General features: G+C 36.5%; 1 protein-coding gene across 9 annotated transcripts in view; it reads left to right on the top strand.

Annotated features, from left to right (window-relative positions):
• Positions 1 to 24,965, top strand: part of ARID1B (AT-rich interaction domain 1B) — a 551,542-nt gene that overhangs the window by 443,126 nt on the left and 83,451 nt on the right. For 7 of the 9 annotated variants that reach the window (XM_078155060.1, XM_078155059.1, XM_078155067.1 and 4 more), the window contains 2 exons: positions 5,748 to 5,837; positions 22,255 to 22,434. In XM_078155060.1, the coding sequence (XP_078011186.1) occupies positions 5,748 to 5,837; positions 22,255 to 22,434 (270 nt within the window). The remainder of the gene's footprint in view (positions 1 to 5,747; positions 5,838 to 22,254; positions 22,435 to 24,965) is intronic. The other 2 variants (XM_078155061.1, XM_078155065.1) reach the window with 1 other exon arrangement.

The raw sequence follows: 24,965 nt of genomic DNA, 5'->3' as shown, positions 1-24,965 counted from the left end.
TCATGAGAATTGTATGCCAACAGGTGATTTGAAGTTCTGTGATAATATTATAAAGAACTATATACTACTTGGATATAAAATGTGAGTGTGTGAAATATGTCCTTTTTTGAGGATCCTGGTTTCAACTTTGACAAAGGGTGGGCTTTTTAACAGTGGTTTTGAGGAAATTTGAGTTCTATTTTTTCTGTTCTGTAATTTAATTTGTAGCAAACTTGTTTAGACCTTTTAAATTCATATACCTCAATATGTCAGCAGAAAATAGTGTGGTGAACTTCACAGCAATAACAAGAATATTCACTGGCCAGACTGTTGGACTCTTGAATTTTCTCTGTGAAAAAAAGGAAAGCATCATGTATTTAAAATGTGGACTAAGGAGACAAACGACAAATTCTCACTCGTGTTAGGGAGCTGGGCCTTTGTAAAGCCTGAGTTCTGGACTGTCATTGTGTCCGTTTGTTCTTTATCATCAATATTGATGTGTAAAGCGTAAATAGTATTGTTTCTAGTCCATAAAAGTCTGTGGGGGAAATTCTTGTGTAGGGCATATGCTGGTTGTCTGAATTTTTTTCTTGACAACTGAATGGTATAGTGAAGACAGATTTCCTAGTCAAATCCAGGGGACTGTGCCACTGGCTTTGCCCCTAGGGCCTGAGGATCTCTGAATTCCTGATCAGATGAACATTAACCTTTGATCTGTAGTAAAGGAAAAAGAGAATACCAGCCTCCAAACTCAAGGAAATTTATGGAGGTTAGAGTAACACCAATTTTACTACTATTTGCTAAATAGACTAATAAAATTATTTTCTGTGCTGCGTTGTACCGATCCAAGCAGCCTTAGTGTTTGCTGGTCTTGACACATTTTGAGGGTTTTCTCAAAGGTCCTTAAAATCAAGTCCTTTAATAGCAAGGACCTTTGTCCTGTTCATCTTTATATCCCATATAGCACCTTACATATACATAGTAATTGAATTCAGTTAGATTAGGATTGTCTCCTTCTCATGCAAAGAACTCTGCCCTATCCAATTTGAAACAAAGCTAGTTTTCAGATTTTTATAGTAAAATTAGAAGTATTAAAATTGGAAACATATGCTAGATGTACCTGATACAAAATCACTAATCAAGAGCCACCCAGGGACATCAGGACAGAAATGTGAAGTATGTGCTGATGTTGAAGAGGGGGAAAAGATAGCAAGAATGTTCCTTTCTCTGTCCCAGGTGCTGACATACCTCTGCTGAAGGAGAATAATACCATTTTAGTTCTTCTACCTCATTAAGGGTTCAGAGTTTCAGGGCTTGCTTGTTCCGTTGCAGCCAAAATTTGGTAATGGGGGTGTTAGTTCATCAAGGGGCAACAATATTTCCCTTCAGGACTTGAACATAATTACCCTTATCCTTAAGCTAGAGTTTTAAGTCCTGGAATGAATCTGTCTTCCAGGCCTCAAAGGTAGCTGTCAAACTGATTTAAATAAAATAAAAAGTGACAGAAAAACCATATATTAGGAAAGCAAATTTCTTACTTTTTCTGAACTTAAAAAGGGAGAAGGGAGGGAATAAAGTTGCCAGTAGTTATTCTTTAATGTGCTTTTTAATGTTTCAGCAAACATGTGTTAGTCTCAAACTGGGTAGAGGAGAGAAACAGGAAAACTGGCGGGGGGAGGGAAGCAGTTTATATTAGGGAGATTGCTAGTTAAGATTATATTAGGGAGTTACTAGTTAAGTCCTAGAACTATGCAGACATAAGTACTTAATACCTAATATATCTTAGACTTAACCGTTTGGTGTTTTTTTTTTTGAAGGGGAGGTAAAGAAATTGTACTTTTTATGTTAAGGTTTGTGTGACTTATGTGTATTTTTATTTTTCCAGTGGTTTTTATTTTTTTGTAAATGCAAATCACTGTCGGAACTTTACTAGCAGCATTACCTAGAATCATGAGACCAAGCTGCATTGGTTATAGATGGTTATAGCTTAAAGTATTATAGCTTACTATTCGAATCATATTTCTCAGGGTAATTGTTCGACAAGTATTAAATATTTACTGTGTATTCGTCCTTATACTTGAGATTATTGGATAATAAAGGAAATAGAAAGACACAGATTGTGTTCACAAGGAATCTAGATTCTAGCTGAGTGTTTTTTAAAGTAGTTTTTCTGCATTGTTTTCTATTACCTAAAGAAAAACAAAATATCAATGTGCCTCAATTCTCCCATTGTGAATAATACAGTACATTATTTGTCTGATTGACTGGTTACCGGATGCTCTGGCAATTATAAATGTTACAAAGTTAAATGATGATTAGGCCATCATCTGTCCCCCTGCCAGCTTTGGCCCCATTCTGTCATATCTACAAAATCTAGTTCCATGCCCCTCAAATGTTTAACGTAGCTCATTTCTTGAAAGCTCTTTGCATAAAGTGGAAAATACGGACTTAAAACACCATCTTAAAAAAATACTGAGATTTTTAAGTGAACAGAAGATTGTAAGTCAGCTCAGAGGCTTTCCTGAATCTTCATTCTCATTTTCGTGTGCCAAATGTTATATAGAATGTGATGTATTTTGAAAAGTCATTGGGGAAAAAAAAGTTCTCCTAGCTAAAGTGACCAGATTAATAAGGGTCTTGGGGTGCTGTCTTCATGCTTCAGTTTTAACTCATAGCATTGTTTTCAGTCTTGTATTTTACACCGATGCACTCACATCTCCACAGATGTAGGTGAGTAAAATGTGGGGCTCCCTTGCAAAGCTAGCTTTTAATTTTATAGCTCCATCGTATAGGTATTTTTGTTTGGTTGGTTTTGTGTTTTTTCTGTGCATATTAATATTCTCCCTTAGTGGAATCACCAAACTTTGTTTGAAAGATTTTACTTGGGACTATTAAGTACCATACAAAAACATTCTTGGTTTTAGGTGCTCATTCACTTAATTCCAAGAGGGCCCAAGTTCTCATTTATTTGGGCCATAGAAATAATTCATTTTAATTCCATAATTCCATCCTTTACCCACAACATGCTTTGAAATTCATCATCTGCTAGGGCTGTGCCTGCACATCTGCTGGTGAGGATAAGGTTCTCACACAGCCAAAGACACTACTACGGGTGGGAGGGGGTGGGGTGGGTTGCAAAGTGTGGGTTAAAAACTCTGGGTTAATGCATGCATGTTTGCCATGAAAACGTCTCTTGTCTGCTTTTGAAGAAATCTCAAAGGAATTAAACTGCTGTATTAAAGCAATACCTGTCTTGGAAACTATGCGGACAACCAGCAGTGTCCCAAACGGTGTTAGTAATTTACGAATTCATGGATAGGTTTCCTAAAGCATTTTTTATTTTCATTTGAAATATTCTATCCAAGAGCAGTGCCTCAGGCACAACGCAGTGAAAGTAGTAGTGTCCTGTGTTAACATAGAATTACTGTTTGTTTATGGTCTTGAGTCACTGAATTCAGTCTGTCATACAGAAGTGTTCATTATAATGTAAGCACTTACTGTCTTGCTGCAGCTGATTCCTGAGTGACTTTAAAAAGAGAGAAAGAAAAGGTGGCATTTGGTGGTAGTATGCCTTAGAGTTTCTAAATAGACTAAGATCCCCATGGCCTAAAGATGTTCCATAATAGCAACATGCTGTCTTACCAGTTGACATGTGGCAAGGTGGATAGTCAAACTTGAGTCTAGTCCTTTTTATTTCAAAGAAAAATCCATCATATAAGATGAATTCTTGGTGTTTTTTATCCACAATGGAAGCGGTTTTTATTTTATATTTAATTAGTGTTAAATTCAGATGTATTTGCAAAGGGACTTCCATGGCTAAACATATCTTGTGCTTTTTGCCCCACTGTTTCATCCATGTAGGTTTTGTTCTAATGCAAGAGCAACCCCTGTTGACTTCATAGAGCCACAGTTCTCAGGGGCTACCAATTCAACTGTTCATTTTTCATCTCATCTGGGAGAAAGAGTGGCAGTTGAACCCCAGGAGCACTCAGAAACCTCTTTGGTATATTTTGCATACTTATTTGAAAGTAAGAAGAAGACCTAGAAAACAATTTGAGAACGAGTTTAGTGTAAAAATGTTTTTTTACAACTCTTTATTTCTGTTAACCTTAAACTGAAAATGGTTCTTCAGCCACTCTGGCTGTCACTGTTGCTTCAGAATTAGCTATGAATGACAGTCCTGGGGGACATCTGGGATTTGCTCTCCTTCCTTCTCAGCACTCTGGCACATTGGTTGCATGGCATGACGGAGTTGCCATCTTGTAGAAACCCGGGAGAGTTTCTTTTTAACTGTACAGCACCAAGCTCTATGTTGGATTGGGGCATGATCCTTTGCCCAGATGAATTGGTGATATTCCTCAGTACATTAACGTCTCTCTTTATTGAATTCTGATAAATTACATAGGTATATATATGTGTGTGTGTGTGTGTGTATACGTGTGTGTGTGTGTGTGTGTGTATGTATGTAAGTATTTACAGTTCTTTAAAATTATGTAGGTAATTAATGAAGAATTGGCCCTTAGGGTGGCCAGTGGTGATGGGCATCAGCCTGATCTCTCTCAATCACCTACCTTTCAAACCAGAAGATAAAGCTGAGCTTTTTTTCCCCCTTCCTTTTTCATTTTATCTAACTTGTTTTAAGGAGTGGAAGATACAAAATGAGATAGTTCCTTGTTTGTTCTTTTCCCACCAGTGCAGGAACCCAGATGCCTTTATAATGTCTGATTTATTGCCAGTGTTCCATAATGTTTGTTAGCATTATAGTTAAGGTGTGGACCTCCTAAGCCAGAAAGTGGATTAGAATAGACTTATGAACACCTCAAAAGATTCTTAGATTTCTAAATATAAGCCTCTGTCTGCTGTAGTTACATTGCTACATTTTTCTTTGGGTCAGTTACGCATTAGTAATTTTTTCTTTTAATTCGTATTCCAAAATCCAAGAGCTAACCAAGTGTTCCATCATGAAGTAACTTTTATTCCCTTGAGTGTTTGTGGAGTACCACAAAATGATTAAGACTTTTTGCTGGATAGGAAGGAAGATACAAAGAAGTATATGTGGTCCTTACTCTTAAGTAGCCTACAGTGTAGCTGAGGAGACAAAATTAATACATGTTAAACATTTAACGAACCATTGTGTTCCAAACTGTGTGGATGAAAATGCCAATGCAAGTCAAAGTGGGGGAGGTTTAAATCCCTCACTCTTCTGTAACCATGAACTACCAGTGAAGCTTTTTACAGGTTTTCCGTGAAGGTTATGTTATGCCCATTGATTGAAAGATTCCTTAAATCTGTTGATATCAGTATTTCTGTATTGACTGAATATTACCAATGAAAAATTCTTGGCAGCCATCCATGCCTGCCTGGTTGGAGGCCTGTTTAAACTCGGCTAGATGGTTCCTATTGTATTGTTCACCAGCCTTGGATTTCGTTAAACCCTCTTGCAGAAATGTGTGTCAGGAGATTCACAGCTATAAATTGGATCATGTCAGTGAGGTTGGGAATTCACTCAATAAGAAATTGAACATTTCAGCCTGCCTGTTGCTAAATAATGTTTATGCATGCTCTCTCTTCAATTTAAAAGGAAAAAGAAGAATGCTGTAGAAGATCAAACCTGTTGAGCTGGATGGTGGGTGGGGTCCTGTGTATAGCTAATAAATTTTTAAATCACCAAGATTAAGAAATTTAGCTATGTTGGTTTTACACAACTGCAACATTAATGCAAAGGGTTCCCCCCACCCCTACCCCACTTTCCTTCCTATGTTTTACAGGCAGTCAGATGCCACCTCAGCCTCCTGGTAGCCAATCAGAATCCAGTTCCCATCCAGCCTTGAGCCAGTCACCAATGCCACAGGAACGAGGTTGGTCTTTAATTTGTACGATACATAATCTATTGTGTTTCTAGTATTTAAGCCTTATTTAATTTTCTTAGCTACCTGACTCTGTTTCGGGGGGAAAAATAAACAGTGGTAACCTCGTTTCTCTCTCTCTCCTGTTTCAAATTGGTTATGTAATAGGAGTTTTGAGTAAAGTGGCTTAAATATGGGTACTAATGAAATAAAATGTCCGAAATTTTCACCATCCAGGTGCATACCTTGTTCAAAAAATCCTAAACTAATTGTTTTAGAGATTAGGAAATGGAGTCCAAAGAAATTTTAAGGTATGTTTGAGGTTGTATAGCTAACTACTAATAAAGCTGTGATTAACACCCACTTCTCCTGAATCCACCATGATTTTTGCAACAGAATGCCTTTCTGAGAGCGCTGGCTGTCCAGCATCCTTACCACCTGCCATATTTACTTCTGCCCTGGTCAAGACCTTGTTCCCTCATCTCTTTCCCTCTTTACTGTTTCTTCCCCAAAATACTAAAGTTGATACTGTCATAAAGGATGAAGGGTTGATTTCAGTGCAAACCAAGGTACACCATGGAGGGGTCAGTATCACAGCAAACTGTCCGTCTTACTGTAGTTATTCCTTCTACACTCACCTCCCTGACACCAGCCCCAACACCCTTCGTGCCAGATCACCAAAAGGATAGGAATTGTCCATTTGGCATCCGGCTTCTGAAAGATTGATGATATCACGATATATACACTTAACATATAGATAATGTGTTACAGTTTGTAGTTTAAAACATTAAAGTTGCTTTTATTTTTAAAAAATATATTAGCAAATTGAAATACTGGTTTAGAAAAACAGAATATTTTAAATTGTTTTATATTTAGTGGAGAATAAAGAAGTTCTTCAGTTTTCAGTAAAAAAAAACTTTGAAGTGGATTAATAATGCTGTAATCATTACTACATTGTTCTAGTTGTAAGGGTACTGTCATGACTTAATGATCAGAGCATATATTTACATTCTTTTTTGTCATTTTTTGGGAGGTGACCAAGATCTATAAATGTCCTGTCTTTGTCTTCATTGAGCAGTGTCTAAATGGTTCTTGCATGTGACTTTGGTCCCATGAAAGGGGTACAAAAGATATGGAAGAGCAAGCTAGAGTCAAAGCAAAGAATATAGTCCTTGCCAGCCACCATCTCTTTCCATATACAGGTGAAGTAGCCCCCCATAATAGGCAGCCGGGGGGCCTCAAAGAAAGCCTGAATACTGTGGTCCTCACCCCAGGGTAAGAGAATCCCTTCTAAATTGTTTTACTTGAGGGTCTTAACCTTACAGCTGTACCTCTAAGGGGAGGAAAAGGAAGGGAGGAAGAGAGGGAGGTAAGGAGAAAAATTCCCAAAAGCTAGGTTTTTTCCCTATTCAAGTCACAACCTCTCAGTGCCTCAGTTTCCTCATCCATAAAATGGGAGAGAAAGTTGTAATAGATGAGTTATAAGGTCCCTTTCAATTCTAAATCTGTTATAATAAGAATAAAATTTGTATAGTGCTTAAGGTTTGGACTGAGCATTACATATATTATTTAATCTTCACAACAACTCTGGGAGGTAGGTGCTCTTATTATCTCCATTTTACAGATGAGGAAACTGAGACAAAGAGGTTGAGTGACCTGCCCAGAATCACACGGCTAGTAAGTGTCAAAGGCAAAATTCAAACTCAGGTCTTCATGACTCAAAGTCCCATATTCTAACAACTTCCCTACCTGCCTCTGGGATCTTTTGGTCCTTTTAGTGATATGTTGTTTTGTACAAGCTTTTTACCACAAAGATTCAGGTTTAGGCTTGTCTCTTTTTGTTTTGTTTTGCTTTTTGGCAGGGGAGCGGGGGGGGGGGGCGGGGAGTGAGGCAATCAGGGTTAAGCAACTTGCCCAGGGTCACAACAGCTAGTAAGTATCATGTGTCTGAGGTCAGATTTGAACCCAGGTCCTCCTGACTCCAGGGCCAGTGCTCCATCTACTCCACCATCTAGCTGCCCCTTGGTCTTGTCTCCTAAATTCTTTATTTCCCCTGACCTCCCAATACTGTCTGTGATGTTTTAGTTCATTTGTAAATTGATAGTTGAAGCATAAATGCATAAATTGTCAATTGCGTAGATAGCTAACAATTGCCATTCACTTTAGAAAGAAGATAGAAAATTCATAGCCAGATTCATACTATTGGGTTTTGTGAACAAGTGTGCATTTTGGACCTATCCCCTTTTAGTGTCCATTCATTGATCAAGCAAACCACGGAAGTGGGGAGCTTCACATTATGGGGGGCGGGGAGGGGAAACTTCTGCATTAATTGATTCTCGGATTTCTTGAACTTGTCTTTAGCCAAACTTCGGAGGAGTGTGTGGTTTAGGGAATTTTAACGGGAGCTGTGCTTTATCCTCTGCTGATTTCAATACAAAAGAAATAACAAAAATTAACCCAAACAGACCATTGTTGCTGTTGAAGGCTCCTGATCTTCAGTCATCTGTTAATTGTTTAAAGGTTTAGATCAGTGATTAAATTGATCTTCTATCCATTCATTCATTGATGCATACTTACTGAATGCCAGGTATGCCCTACGCCACTAAAAGAAAACACCTAAAAATTGAGCTCCTTGTGTTAAAATGTGATTTAACCCATCGTACCTCTGTAAGTAACATTTCTTCCCTTTACTTAGAGAAGTAAATAAATGCAGAGCAATTTTCTTCTAATACATTTAGTAGTCCAGGGAATCCTCCCCCGAAAAGTCCACATTTCTAAAAATTCATTGTCAAAAATCCTGCAGTCAGATTGACAAGGTAGCATCAGAGCTGTTGTGATGTTGAATATTAAAGTAAGTAGTCTGAAAAGTCATGTTTACATGCTAGAAGTATTTTATTGTGTTTTATTCTTCATTCCTTGACTATTCAGCACCCTGATGGGATTTCTCATGTTTGTCAGCCTAAGGCTATCCACCCCCTGCTCAGGAATATTGTATTAAGAATTTTACAGGAAAAAAATATCTCTATATATGGTCTTCTGGGTGAATCTGCAATTGGATATGTTCCTATCTGTGTAGGTATGTGTGCTGGTGAACATTTAGGGTGCAAGAGAGGGAGACAATAACTTGGGAAATAACTTTGGTATTACAACCTATTTTCATTGGTCATATATATTTTCATTTTTTTTAATATCAAATTTGATTCCTGATTTTTAAAATATTATGTTACTCAACACTAGAATGGGGGGGAAGGGTAGAAGGTGACTCTGTCTAAATTACTAGAACCTGAAGAACTTGTTACAAAGTTTGGGGAATTTTTTCACCACCTTTCATCTCATTAGGGTAGCGATTAGCATTTTCCCCCCCAACATGGAAAACTACACATGTATACTGTCAACTAAATTACAGACATAATTTATATATTATGCACACACAATTGCTATCAGAATAAATTAGAAAAACTAAAAAGATGCTTCTTGACCAATCTACTGTTATCTTTTGTTAAAAGGAAAAAGAAGATTCTCTTTTATAAAGGTAGGTAAGTAGCCAGAATTCAGGTTTATTGATATGAAAATGTTTTGTTTGGTTTTTTACTCCTCTCAAGTGTTAGCTTAAATGAGAGCAATTAATGATCTTTCACTAAACCACTATTTAGGGAAAACACTTGAAGAAGGTTTATTTATTAGGGCAAATGTATAGGGGTCAGAATTAATTTTTTTGAAAACCCGCTAATTGTTTTCCCCTTTTAATTTTCACAGTGGTATGTAGTTAAATATTCATGATAATGCTGATGGTATGCTAAAGGTCTGAGACAGATCAGGAGTCTCAAAATCAACACAGGTTATTTAACCCTTTTCATCTAATGTACCATCAGGGACTTGCTCAGTGAATTCCCATAGTACTAGAATAATTAGAAGATAGTAATGAGGATTTAATTAGTCCTTGAGATATGCTGAAATAGGACCACTGAGAACTTTTCTGTTTGGACATGGATTGCACGCAGAATTGATGCCATTGCAATTCTATGATGTACTGTAAAATGTATTCTGTTGCTGGAGGCGGTGCTGGGGCACCGTTCTGTGCTTGTCAGATCTACATGGAAAGGACCCAGGATGAGATGTTCCAAGACTCCTGAACAACAGCCAACTTACTTCTGTGCTGAGCCCTCCTTTCTACAACACGCTCCCACCCCTTGACTCTTCCTCTTTCTCCGTTTTTTTTAAAGAAGGCATAATTGTCATCAAATTAAGCAGGAATGTTTTCAGTTTTGTTCCTCTCATACCTGATCAGAGAGAAATCATATCCTATGTAGACTACTACAATTACCAAATGACGTGATGTATGTTGGAATAATATTTTGTTGAGTCATTTTTTCAATTGTGTCCAGTTCTTCATGATCTCATTTGAAGTTTTTTGGGCAAAGATACTGGAGTAGTTGGCCATTTCCTTCTCCAGCTCATTTGACAGATGAGGAAACTGAGGCAAACAGGGTGAAGTGACTTCCCAAGGATCATACAGCTAGTAACTGTCTGGGGCCAGATCTGAACTCAGGAGGTTGGTGAGTCTTCTGACTCCAGGCCTGGCACTCTGTCCACTGTGCCACTTAGATGCCCCGTGGAGAATAATATTACACGGTAATTAGTTGCAGGAGAATAGGGAAACAAGTTGTATGGGGTTTTGTTGTTGCTGTTGTGATTTGGTGTGTTTTTTTTTAAGCTGGATATTTTACAAGACACTTGCCTCCTATGTGTCCACAGCGTCACAGAAATCTAGCCCTTACATACAAGTGAGTCTTCAGAGAGTGATAGTTATCAGTGGCTACATTGTAGTAAATTTAAATATCATTTTGGCAGTGGAAATGATATCCACCAAAAGAGTGTAACAGATGGGTTGTGTTCAAGCATTTTAGATATTCCCTTTGTAAGCCATTAAAGGGAGGGAAAAAAAATTAGTCACAATAGTTTGAAGGCCTATACCATAAAAATGTCTGTGACTTTATTTGTATTAGCTTACTTGTAATTTGGCATTGTAGAATATCAGGTTTCCCAATTTCTTTATCCCACATGCCTCTGTAGTATCTAAACCCTCTCCCAGCCCTGTGATGACCATATTCTTTCTTTGCTCTTGATCAGGCAGCTCTTAGCTTGCTTTTTGAGATCTGAATGAAATTTCTTCCCAGAATATTTAATTGGATTCCACTTTTTAATAACTTCCACCTTTTTTTATTTTTCACTTAAAGAAGCAAAAATCCTGAAGATGATCCCATTATAAAAGGCAGAGGGGTATAGTAAGCAGAGAACTGGCCTTTATGTAGATACCTGGGTTTGAATCCAAAGATAGACACTATGTGTCTCTGTTCAAATCATTCAGTCTCTCAGCATTAGTTTCCCCTTCTGCAAAATGGGAATGATGCATATACACACACACACACACACACACGATACACACATTTGTGTGTGCACGCACGCCCATGTGTGTATATAATACATATAGTATTTTGTTCAGTGGATTGTTATTAAAGATCATTTCAGATAATGTTTAGAAAGGACTTTTCAGATGTTCAAACATCATATAAAAATTAGTTAATACTGTTGTATTGCCACTTTCCCAAGACTAAAAAAATAATTTCACTTTGTCTCATGCTTTGGTGATTTGAATTTCATTCAAAGCAGCCAAATAAAAATTGCTCACATCATTAAAGGTCTTGAGTTTGCCGTATCAGTTATACCTCTTAAGGTTGAGTCAGTCTTGGTTTGGTTGATGGCAGTGTAAAACATTTCTCTCTCTTAAACACCTGCCAAGATACTGAACTTGTGCCAGGTTCAAGCCACGTTTTCTGACCCCAATCTTTCACAAACACAGTTTTCCAACTAAGTTATACATCTGATTAGTACAATTCAAATGACATTGTTGAAAAAGGGCTATGAGTTTGAATCTTGGGTTTGCCAGTTGAACTGTGGTGACATTGGTGTAAATTGCAAGGAGGGTATTAACCAATATAAGGGGATCAGGAAGCGCTATCCATACACCGCAGCCCCGGAATTCAACCTTAAATGAAGCAAAGGATTCTAAGAGGTAAAGGGAAGAAGGAAATAAATTCCAGGCATGGAGCAGCTTATGCAAAGGCAAGGAAAAAGGAGATTGAATTTCAAGTTAGAGACACGAGTTGGCCAGTTTGCCTGGAATGCAGAGCACATGAAGGGAGGCACTGTGAAATGTCTTGGAAAATAGGCCCAGATTACATTGGGATGGAATTTTTTTTCCTGTTTTTAAATGAAAAACAAAAATTTGTATTTTCTTCTATCAAGAAGAGGAAGCCACTGAAGATTTTTAGCTGGAAAGTAATACGGTTAGATAGGTGCTTAAGGAAGAATTATTTTGATAGCTGTGTGAAGGAAAGAATGGAGAGAGGAAAGATAGTTAGCAGAGCTGCCAATACGACCTTCATTTTGAGGCTTGTATAAAAAATGAACAATAAAAATGTTTTTCCCCGGCCACCTGTTAGCTTTGCCATTATCTGGAGCATCTGATACCACCTTGAAAAAGACCTATATTCTCTGACCTTCAATAAGGATTGGAAGGTTGGAAGTGCTTTGCAAACCTTAAATCACTACATAAATGGTAGCTGTTCATATTATTATTAGCTATCATTATTGTGATAATACTTTCATGAGAAAATTATTAAATGTTTTAAAATTTTCATGTTGAACACCTAGGTGACACAGTGGGTAGAGCACCAGGCCTGGAAAAATTCATTTTCATGAGTTCAAATCCACTCTCAGCTATGGGACCCTTGGCAAATTACTTAACCCTGATTGCCTCAGAAAAAGCAAATAAACAAACAAAAACAATAAGAAGAAAATGGTCCTGAAGGCACTTTTAATCTGTATCTTCACTAACCTCTAACTAAAATTTAGCATTTCCTTCACTTATGTTTTTTTTTTAAACTTATCCCGCGAATAGGTCCATAGACTTTACCAAACTGTTAAAAAAAAAAAGGCCTATGACATACAAAATGGTTAAGAACTCTAAACTGAAAGGAAAGATTACATCAGTTAACAGAGTATTTTTTAAAGACATCTCATGTCATTACTTTTTGTTCAACATAATCATTTGAACCAAGGATAAACAAAGTGTTATTAAATAAAGTTTGCTTTAATGAATATGTTAGACTCATTTATAATCAGCACTTTATGTTAATGGAAATACTTGACTGGTGACTATTTTTTTTAAAGTAGATTATTAAATGTCCCCTACATTCTTGTTTACATTTGCTTCACAAATGCTTTTTCAGCCAGTAGTACAAGGGGTTAACTTTAGTCCAGCCTTATCCAATTATCACATTTTCCCAATTAATTATGTCCAAAGTAATGCAATCTCATGGTATTTCAAACACTCTGTATCTAATTTTTCTTTTTTATGGATACTCCGTGAAAGAGGAAAATCTCTTGTATAACTATAACCCTCGATTTCCTTTCAAATTCAATTTCTAGGGAAGTCATCTGCCTTCTAAATATATGAAGGAAATGATTTTTTGCCTTATCCCCATTTATTATTTTTATTAGTTGACATTTTCTTGTTCAATCATGTCGTTTATGAAGCTGAAATACTTCTTAGCTAACTTTTCAAAATTCTATCAAAGCTCTCATTAGAGGAATAAGGTACCTCATGAAAATATCATTATGGGTTTTCATTTAGGTTTATATAAAGTATACTCAACTTGTATTTGTGGGGAATACCAGTAATCAGCAGGTACAAAGAGTTGTCCATCAAAATATTCTACAAGAGAAAGGCAGTACAGATGTGCCATCGGAAGATGAAGGTTTTCTCTCTGCTTCTGCCGGTAGTGTGACCTTGAACAAATTGCTCTACCTTTCCAATTCTCAGTTTCTTCCTCTGTAAAAAGATGAGATTGGACTAGAGATTCTCTGCTATGCCTTCAGGCTCTAAATCTAGGTTTCTAAGGATGGATTGGGGGCCACATGGAAAGTTGTTTGTTTGTTTCTGCCAGCTCACAGGTCCACAGAAACATTTGTCTCTGCCCTGAGTATCAAGCTTAGAACTGGCATCGCACAAAACTTAGACAATTTGCGTAAGGAAAGGTTGGATATTTTGTCCCCAACTACCATCTGGGTAATCAGTCAGATCCCTCCCTTGATTCCAATTTATTAATGATAGATGATGTGAATTTCTATGCTAGTCAGTAGCTAAGAGGGCCTTGTGGGGGAGGATTGGGAAAACTTGAGATATTACTGCATCTCTCTGTATATACAGGGTGCTGGAGGATCAGGAAAAGAAGCGAGAACAGTTCAGCCCGTTAACCTAATAGCACAGCTGGTAGAACACTAGGGGGTCTGGGTGAAAGCCTTGAACGAGTCATTAGTTTCTGTCTTCCTCAAAGCAATTGATGTTGTGAAGAGAAACAGGCAGACAGATAAACCCTGAACATATTAAAATGTAACAGCAATATTTTCTTAATTCCATTTTCTGCTCCAATATCAACCTGGCAGCTCTTTCTAAAAAGAAGTCTCTTTAACTTGCCTTCATAGTCAGACACCCTCTGCTTAGGTGGTGCTGTGTGTGACCATTATTTCACACATGTGGCAAAACATCTTTTGTTGAACTGGCGTGAAGAAACAAGGCAGTCATTCTGTGAGTTTTAACAGATGCCAACATGAAAATAAATTTTGCGTGTGCCAAAGGGAAAATGTGCTCTGCTTTTTGGTGGCTCAGAGAACCTTGAGTATTTTATTGGTACCCTGACAATGCTCAGCTCTTTGCTTGCTAAAGAGGCTTCTTTGATGAAGAAATTCAGTTTTAGTGCTCCCTGGTAGTTGAGTGTTTGGACATCTCTTCCTTCTTCCTCAGTTTCTACCCTCTTCCTTTTTCCTATTTCACTTATTAATAATTCAGGCCTCGTATTTAAGTACTCCCCCTTTTTTCCCACCATCTTTTGAAATTCCCCAGCACTAGAGAGTATTTGGTGGTCTGTCTTATTGAAGGCTAGTAACCAACTAATTGCCCATTTTAATTCTGTGATTGTCTGAGGTTTCTTGATTTTGCCAAGAATTATTCCTCTGACTTGGCTATCAAATCTGTTTCATAATCCTGCTACCTTTTAATTAGTGCAGTTTCAAAAGAATATCCAATTAAATTTTGACCCAATAATTTTGGAGGTAATAATATATGGTTCATAATGCTTATCTGCCTAAAGGATTTTTGTCTTCTCTCTTCATCTTTACTCCCATAAAAGCCTATGTTCTTGTATATGTGAGCTTGTAGATAAGTAACAATAGGCAATTTGTAAATAATAATAATACAGCATATATAATATATTTCATTTAATATGTTATAACATATAACATTGTTGTTGTCCAGTCTTGTCCAACTCTTCATGATCCCATGGACCATACTGTCCATGAGGTTTTCTTGGCAAAGATAATGGAGTGGTTTGACATTTCCTTCTCCATGGATCAAGGCAAACAGAACTTTTAAGTTACTTGCCCCAGGTCACACAGCTAATAAGTGTCTAAGGATGGATTTGAACTTGGATCCTCCTGACTCCAGGCTAAGTCTTCTAGACACCCTAATATATAACTTATTTAATATAGTATAATAATCAATTCATATAGCACCTACCATGTGCCAGGCACTGTGCTAAGCACTTTTACAAATATTAGAATATTTGATCCTTACAACAACCCTGGGAGGTAGATACTATTATATCCCCTTTTTAACAAATGAGGCAGAGTTAAGTGACTTAGCAAGTATGTGTCTTAGAAGGGATTTGAACTGAGCTGGTTCTGACTCCCAATCTAGTGCTCTATCCACTGCACCTCCTGTAAACATAAATAATATAATTTATACATACACAAAAATAAATAGCATTATAAATATAATCGATATTGTCTACCTCCTGGGGTTGTAGTAAGAATCAAAAGATAATACATTTCCAGCATTTTAAAATCTTAAAGCACTATCAAAATGCTTATTATCATCATCATTATTATTATTATTCTCCTTGACCTGTGAGGATACTATAGAGAGGTTTGTCCAAGCATTGCATAGAAATTGTAGTAGCTGGCCTTTCTTCCCCTACGTAGACCAACAGTATTTAGAACCCATACCATGAAACTTGAAAGGAAAGGAAAACTTTAAAAAATGAAAGTACTCTTCTTTTCCATTATTTGCCTGTTATTTTCAGTTTTTGCTTTATTGTTTCTCCTGAAAACATTTGCATCTTAAAGCAGTGATTTCCTGTAATAAAATGAGAATTAGGAAGTAAGAAATTTGAGATGTAGATTTCATTTCACTTCATCAGCGATTACAGTGTAACTTAGGTGAGTCATTATTCTTCAGCAAACCAGGATGGGAATATTGAAGATTGATGCATCTGGCTGACGACAGTAGCAGACCATGACTCATGGGTGCATGGTTCCCCGCAATCTGTCTCACTTTTAATGTGAATAACTGGAAGAAAGTTCAGATATGGAAGAAGAATCATAGGATTTCAGTGACACTTTCCATACCTGTCACTGTCAGTAAATGAGGTCACTCACATTGGTATATTTTTCCAGATGACTAAAGTTTGCTTATTTAAATAGCATATCTTTAGAATTATTTTAAACAATTTGTTTAAATCTTTAAAAAAACTGATCACATTTGGTTGCTGTTTTGAACAGATTATGTTTGACATAATTGGACTCTTTCTTAATGTTATATGGGTCAGTCTAAAGGAGAGGGAAGGTGAAGAAGGAAGGGAGAGAATTTCGAGGTCAGAATTTTTTTTTAATTAATATATTCGTCTTTACATGTGATTGAGCAAAAATAAAATATTCCTTTTAAAAAATGTATTACCTATGTTATCATTAAAAAGTATCAGTTATTGTACATAATACAAGAGTGACTCTAAGGATCTTTGAGGTCAGAACTATTTGCTTCTATCTTAAATGGGCCCTGAATGCTGTGCTTATTGAGTTCTTGTGCTAGGTTTTTAAGAGTTTTTCTGTCTTTTCTTTTGCTGTCACCTCTAACTTTTTTGTTGTCGTTATCCCTGCATAGGGATAATGGTCGCCTTCCCTAATCCTCCTTGCCCTACTAGTCTGCTGTTTCTAATTTACTTTGATCTAGCATAATAAGTAACAAAACTTTTAGAATCTTTTTAAATAAAGATATGTAGGTAATAATTAAAAGACTATGGGGCCATACTATGAGGGGCATGCATGAACTTTGTTTAGTGATTATTGTATTAGTTTTCTCACCACTGTCTCTTAAAGCTAAGGTTGATGGCTAAATGATCTCTAGATAATAACTTCTAGATGACTGTATATTGCCTAATATTCATCTCTGTGAGGTTTTGTCATTTTTTTCCATTTCTTTCATGTAAAATTTTGCATACGTTATTGACCTCTTTTACCTCACCACTAGTACATACACATGTACGTGCTCACATACACTCACAAACATAGACACATACACATACCAACACAACTCCATTATCCCCTAACTCGTTGTTCTGTATATCACAAAGAACAAAAAATAGTTTTTACTTCTGATTTTGAAGTCTCAGCTATGAATCTCTTAGCCCAATGTTTAAAAATCAATATATAATCTCAAATTTAACTTTTTCACATTACCAAGATATTTCTTCTCAACAATCCTATTAAAGAGGTATTATGAATATTGTCAACTCACTTTGTTCAAGTATTTCCTGAGAATACCCACTTGATACTCATTCAGTTCGTTCTATACCTACATGGCAATTGAAACAAGTCTTTGAGTCATGTTGTATTCTGTGTATGAAGATGTAGCATTAGACTACAATGAAGCATAGAAGAGAGAAGCAATATGGTTCTTTATTTCTGTTTTCCAATTTTTGGGTATACCTTTAAAATTATGCTTAATGCATCTGAGATAGTTTATAAACTTTATGAAAATATGAGTTGACTTCACTGTATGAATTGCATATATTTCTTGAGGGGTGTGTGTAATCTGAAAGTGGCATTTTAAAGTTCATTGTAGTGAAAACTTATACAGTGAACAAATCACAGCCAAACATGAGCCTGCCCCCGAATCACTGGTTTTTGTGAGTTAGGATTTTTGTATATGGGACATTTTTTTTCCTTTTATTTCTTTTTTAATGGAGCATACTTGTGTAAGATATTATGGTCTTTAGTGTGTATACATTTTGCATTCCTGCCTACATTACTTAGAAGGACATATATGTATGTATGTATGTGTGTGTGTGTATATATGTATACATATATGTATGTAAATGTATACATGTATAGATTTGTATATATACATTTTTACCATTTTTGAGTTTCGCTTACTAGAAAGTTTTGCTTTTATAAAAAAAAATCAGATGGTTTGTAATTAAGGGGAAAGCTTCACACCTTTTTAAAATACAGCTGGATTCTCCTAGCTGTCAGTCTGTCTATTCAGAAGCCATGGAACAAGCTGCTATTTTACAACAGCTTTCTAAATGAAATAGATAGTGCCACACAAGCGACTGGCACATCAGTGGAGATAGAAAAATCTGTTTTCAGATTTCATTTTCAGAAATCATTTTAATGGGAAAAAAAGAAAAGAATTTTCAAAGTCTTCCATATTAGTAAAACTAAAGACATCAGGAAACAACCCCAGGATATTCACCCACGTGTGCACGCACTCACACAAACACATGACTCTAACCATGATAATTAATCTTATTTAATCTGTACAAGATGCTAAAGGTAGAAGGAATATACCATTTCCCAAAGAAATCCAGGCACCATTTTTCATTTTAATTAATTAATTTATGTCTAGAAAGGGCAATTTTTTGAGCTTTCCTTTATTTCTGAATAAGAGACACTAAGATGGTCATATATTCTGTACCTTTAGTAGAAATTTTTTTTTCAGATAACATTTTTGTTTTAACCACTCATGGTACGGTTATGATATTAGCAGAGATAGGGTTTTTAAAATGTTACTTTTATCAAAGCCTTATGCCAGTGTAAATGATTTTCATAAAATGTAATCCTAGTTGGATGCTCATTGTTATTTTCTAACTACAACAACAACGATGATGATGATGTTAGCATTTATATGGTACTTTAATGTTTGTAGAGTGCTTTATAATTTTTATCTCTTTTTATCCTCAAAACAACCCTGGGAAATTGGTGCTATTATTATCGCCATTTTACAGAAGAGGAGACTGATTCAAGTTACGTGCTTTTTACTAGTGTTAAACATCAAGGAAGTATCTGAAGCAACATTTGAACTTGGGTCTTACAGACTCCAGGTCCCATGTTCCATCCACAGCTCTGCACTCAAAAACACAAATGTGTACACACACGTACATGATATGGTATATAGAGCTAGGGTCTGGACCTATAATTTCATTCTTTTCACTCTTTTTTTTTGGGGGGGGAGGCAATTGGGGGTTAAGTAACTTGCCCAAGGTCATACAGGTAGTAAGTATCAAGTGTCTGAGGCCGGATTTGAACTTGGGTCCTCTTGACTCCAGGACTGGTGCTCTATCCACTGCACCACCTAGCTGCCCCCTAATTTCATTCTTATAGGTGGGTAGTGTACTCCCTCTGCTAATACCATTTGGTACCTTCTCATACTTTGTGTGCATTCTGTATGGGTATTTTTTCTTCCTTATTAGAATATAACCTCCATATTCTCAGTGCCTGGTACTCATTGGCACTTAATAAATGCTTTTTGATTCACTGGTTTCCTTGAATATGAATCTGAAACCTCCGCTGTTTGCCAAGCACCAGATCTGGTCTTCACACTGCCTGGTGGCTATTTCCCACAAGAACCTCAAACTGAACATGCTCAGAACTGAAGTCATACTTTGTCCCTAAAACTTATTCTTCCTGATTTTCCAGTGGTTATGAATAGCATTATCAGCATTTCTGATCACAGAATAATAGTTCATATGTTGTAACACTTTAACATTTGTAAAAGGCTTTTCTTACGACAAACCCTTGAACAATTAGCACAGTTTAAATGTTATTATCATTTTATTGGTCAGGGAACTGAGCCTCTGGTAAGTTATTATTCACACACAACTAATACGTCGTAGGGACAGCACCCAAACCTCAGCTTCCATATTCTTAGCCTGTTGTCCTTTTTTTATTTCTTTTGTTGTAATTTATTATTTATTTTAAACATTCTTTTTTTAAAAAAAATTTTAGTTCCAAATTCTCTCCATCCCTCATACTCCTTCCCACTGCCATTGAGAAGGCAATCAATATGATATCAATTATACATGTGAAATCGTGTAAAGTATTTCTATATTAACCCTATTTTTTTGAAAAGTAAAGAGAGTTTTAAAAAAAATCATGCTTCAGTTTGCACCCAGAGTGTATCAGTTTTCTCTCTCTGGAGGTGGAGAGCATTTTTTAGTCATGAGTCCTTTGAAATCAGAATCGCCATATCTTGCACAGTTTATCATCATTACAACATTGCTATTCCTATATGCATTGATTTTCCCCCTTCTTCTTACAGCACTTTGCATCAGTTCATACAGGTCTTGCCATATGTTTCTGAAACTGCCCCCACCTATCTTTTTTTTTTATAACAGCAGTATTCCATCACAATCACGTGCAACAACGTGGTTGCCCGTTCCCTAATTGTTGAACATCCTCTCGATTTCCAGTTCTTTGCCATCACAAAAAAAGAGCTGCTATAAATATTTTTGTAAATTTGGTCCTTTTCCTTTTACTTTGATCTTTTTGGGATATAAACTGGTGGTAATATTGCTAGGTCAAAGGGTATGCACAGTTTTGGGTATGGTTCCTGATCGTTTTCCAGAATAGTTGGACCAGTTCACTATTCCACCAGCAGTTCATTAGTGTGCCTATTCTTTCCCATCCTCTCCAGCATTTGTCATATCTGATAGGGGTGAGGTGGTACCTCAGAGTTGTTTTTTCTTTATCTAATCGGTAGTGATTTAGAGCATTTTTTCCATGTAACTTTAGATAGCTTTGATTTCTTCTTCTGAAAACTGCCTGTTTGTATCCTTTGACCATTTGTCAACTGGAGAAGAGTTCTTATTTTTATAAATTTAGGTTCATTTCTATACTCAGTATGTATTTGATAAATTAGGCTTTTATCAGAGAAACTTGTTGTACAAAAAAAGTTTTTAATATTCATTGTCTGTGGTATCTTTTGGCATAATGTAGTTTCCCTGATTATCTCTTTTAATTAGGTTTATTTTTGTTTTTGCTTTGTCTGAGTTGTTAATTGCCACTCATGCCATTTTTTGTTGTTGTTGTTCAGCTGAAGCATATTAGATTCTACTCCAGATCTTTATTTTAACTCTGTGTGTGTCTTTTTGTTTCAAGTGTGTCTCTTGTAACCAAAATATTGTTGGATTCTGGTTTCTAATAAATCCTGCGATCTGCTTCCGTTTTATGGGAGCACTCATCCCATTCCCCGCTGCCCTTTGTAATACAACAGTGTAACTAAGAACTGGAAAGGGCAAACATAAGAGCCATTGCTAATGAAGTAATAAAAGATAGCACTAGGAGTTTTGTGCCAGTCATCTTTAACCAAAATATCTGGGAAAATGTTAGAACAAATCATGAGTTTGCTGACACTGGGAAGAACATAAGATTTTATGGAAAAGCAAATAATGTCAGGCCAATTTAATTTCATTTTCTATTATAAGTCTCATTAATGAGGGAAAAGAAATATATGTAATATATCTGAACTTGAGTAAAGCTTTTGAACCAGTCATACTTGATTATTTCATTAATAAGCTGTTTTAGTGCCAAATTGAATGATATGGACAGCAAATGCGATGGGGGTTGAGGGAATATCATTGTGGACGAGAGTGATTGGGTAATGCTTCCTGCAAAAAAGGAGCGTTTTGAGCTATGCCTTGGAAGATAAGGATGGCTTCAGGTAGGAGATCTGAGTGGAAATCATAACATAATTAAAATGGTCACAGTAGAATTAAATATGTTGTGTCTGTGGAACATTGAAGAAGAATGGCTATTCAGCGGGCTTACAAAATTCTTCTTCCAGGAAACAATTTAATCCTGGCAGTTTTTTGTTGGAGCTTCGGCTATAGTGAAATGTTGATTGAGTTAGATCTCCTGCTATTCTTTTGTCCCCATCTACAGAGCACTGAGCTGTAAAAGAGTTTTCCCTCTTCTGGGGTAGCCATTAGGTTCATCTCCAGATTCAGGATTTGAGTCAGCCTCGAGCTATCTTAGATGTCCCTCTGTTAAGTCTTGTTTATCTTCTAGTCCAGGAGATTTCCGAGCAAGAAAGTTGGTTGAAGTTTGTCCTTGGCACGTTCTCAGGGGTCAAGAATCATAAAGAAGTCTCATTTAAAAGGAAAAGCTCATCTGTAACTCAAGATTTATATTTTATTTATGAAAGTTTTATGATACGTCGATTTATCCTTTCTTATACTCATTTTCCTTATAGGTTTTATGACAGGCACACAAAGGAACCCTCAGATGTCTCAGTATGGGCCTCAACAAACTGGACCATCTATGTCACCTCATCCTTCCCCTGGAGGACAGATACATCCTGGAATCAGTAGCTTTCAACAGAGTAACTCTAGTGGGGCTTATGGTCCTCAGATGAGCCAATATGGACCACAAGGTAAAAAAAAAATTTTAATTAGTGTGTATGTGTGTATGTGTATGTGTGTATGTATATAAAGACATGCATGCATACATACATACATACATACATATCATCCCCCCAAACGATTAATATAAAACTCAATAGTCTTATTTTTAAATGTCCTTTAGAAATATCATATTTTGTTAAAACACTTATTTTTATGTTAAATTTGGAGGAATGTAAGATTGTTCTTTGCTACAAAATTCAGTGTTAAGAGAGAACAGAAATTATTTTGGATTGATCTCGCAAAACTTCTGTTTCGCATTTATACTACATATCATAGATTCAGAACAGGAAGGGACCTCAGATACCATCTCGTTCAATCCTCTCATTTTACAGATGGGAAAACTGTGGCCCAGGGATGTTAAGTGATTTGCTCAAGGTTACATAGCTAGTAAGTGTATAAATATGAAATTGTTCTTGGTATATAAAAGACACAGGTCCAGCTCCCAAATTGTTTATAATTTAAACCTTAATTTTATAGTTCAGGTCTAGGTTACTTTTTCCTCCTACTGGTACTTATACATTCTTTTTCCCCCTGTTATCCGAGAAAAGCCACACCCCATGTTCCTTTTTAATCTTCTGTTAGATGTTATCATGAGTTTCTACCTTCATAGAAAAATGAGAAATTCATAGCAGTGATTCTTTCATGCCTTTCAGGGGAGAAACTGAAGGATATGTAGGAAAATAAAGGCCAAAAATACAAATTCTCCTGTGCCTTAGAGATATCTCAGAGGCAGATGGGTCATAGGTTTAGAGGTTGACAGGACATTAGAGACTGCCCAGTGCAGTGTTCTCATTCTAAGAATGAGAAGGTATGATGGCGTGTATCAATTATCCCTGTTACTAGGTGATGCTAAGTCTTGTCTATTGCTTGAATTTAGTAGTTCTCAAATGCAGCAGTGATAAAGGTCATTGGGTGTCCACACTAAGTCTGGGACAAACATGGGACCAACATCCTATTATCAGAGGGCTGCCGGGCTATACAAGGATCGTTAAATTAGCCTAGGACTGAGAAAATGTAGCCAGACACAGCTTTCATTTCATTCAGTATTGGTATCAGACCTGTGAATTTCTACTGCACTTCCGGCCTGGGTGACATAGGGAGATCTTTGTCTGAAAGAAAAAGAGGTTAACTAGAACCAGGACGAATCAATAGCTTAGCCTCTCTCATATAGTTACTAAGTGACCAAGAGAAGGCTTGAAGTGAGGTTCTCTGATTCCACTGTACCATATTCACAGAGCTTACACACGTGCATTTTAAAATCAAGTCAGTGAGGTTTGGGAGAATTTGTGTTTTTAAAGTTATTTTATATACTCTTGAGATCATTACCTGTGATGTGTTTGTTTACATCAGACATTGAAAAGTAATTTGCAGAGGGATAACCGGATGCATTTTCCATAGTTAACCAAAGTCTTCTGAAATACTAGATACATATTAAATGAAGATGATCAGGATAGGATAGGGAATGCTTAGGCAGTCTACAGTCTTCATAACAGGGTTGTCTGTTTATGTTGAAGACTTATGATGTACAACACTGTTTCATGGATATTTTAAAGTAGAGATTTATTGAGTCATTTCGATGACTGTGATATAAAGGAAAGATTTAAAGGCAAGGAACCTGGGTTTGATTGTTCGCTTTCCTACCTGTGTGACCTCAGGTAATTCATTTGATTTTTTGGAGTTTCACTTGCCTCAGGGGCAGCTAGGTGGTGCAGTGGATAGAGCACCAGCCCTGAAGTCAGGAGGACCTGAGTTCAAAACTGGCCTCAGACCAAACACTTGACACTTACTAGCTGTGTGACCTCGGGCAAGTCACTTAACCCCAATTGCCTTTAAAAAAAATTTTAATTAATTAGTTTCACTTGCCTCATCTGCAAAATGAATAGAGAGAACATGAGATGATTCGTAAGGTCATTTATCTCCCTGAATCCTGTTCAACACTAATTTTGAGTTCTACAAATCTAACCATTTTGTCTTACTGACTGGAGTCCATCCGTAAAGTTAGGCATAGTGGTCTGAATACTTGTACATTTCCTATTTTTTATTTGTTCCTATCTGACCATAAGAACAAGGAACAATCCTGTAGAAAGATACTACAGTCACATTAAAATTTTAAATAACATATTAGAAAACTGATAATTTTCATTTCTTGAGTTTCAGAGTTCTTCCTTATCTTTGTTAAAGAAATTATGTATTGAATTCCATTTCATGAGTCATGAAAAGCTGCCTGGGAAAACAAAACTTCCTGGTGGGACAAATGGATGAAAGTATTATTTTGAAAGGATTACTCAATGCCAATAGATTTTAGTGTATTTCTCTGCTATCATGAAGAAAGGATAATAGATAAGCTGAGAGTTAGAACTCTCAATTGATTATCAACAGACTCACTGACATTTTTGCTCCAGAGCTTTGCACCCCATCTAACCAAAAGAATTCTCTCTCCTCTGAAAACCCACAATATATCCTTTATACCTTTCTTGCAAAACAATGTCGCCTACTTTGT

This window comes from Phascolarctos cinereus, unplaced genomic scaffold (assembly GCF_003287225.1).
Source record: "Phascolarctos cinereus isolate Bilbo 61053 unplaced genomic scaffold, phaCin_HiC Scaffold_5;HRSCAF=322, whole genome shotgun sequence".
NCBI classification, from domain to species: domain Eukaryota; kingdom Metazoa; phylum Chordata; class Mammalia; order Diprotodontia; family Phascolarctidae; genus Phascolarctos; species Phascolarctos cinereus.
This window is presented reverse-complemented; position numbering and strand designations above follow the sequence as displayed.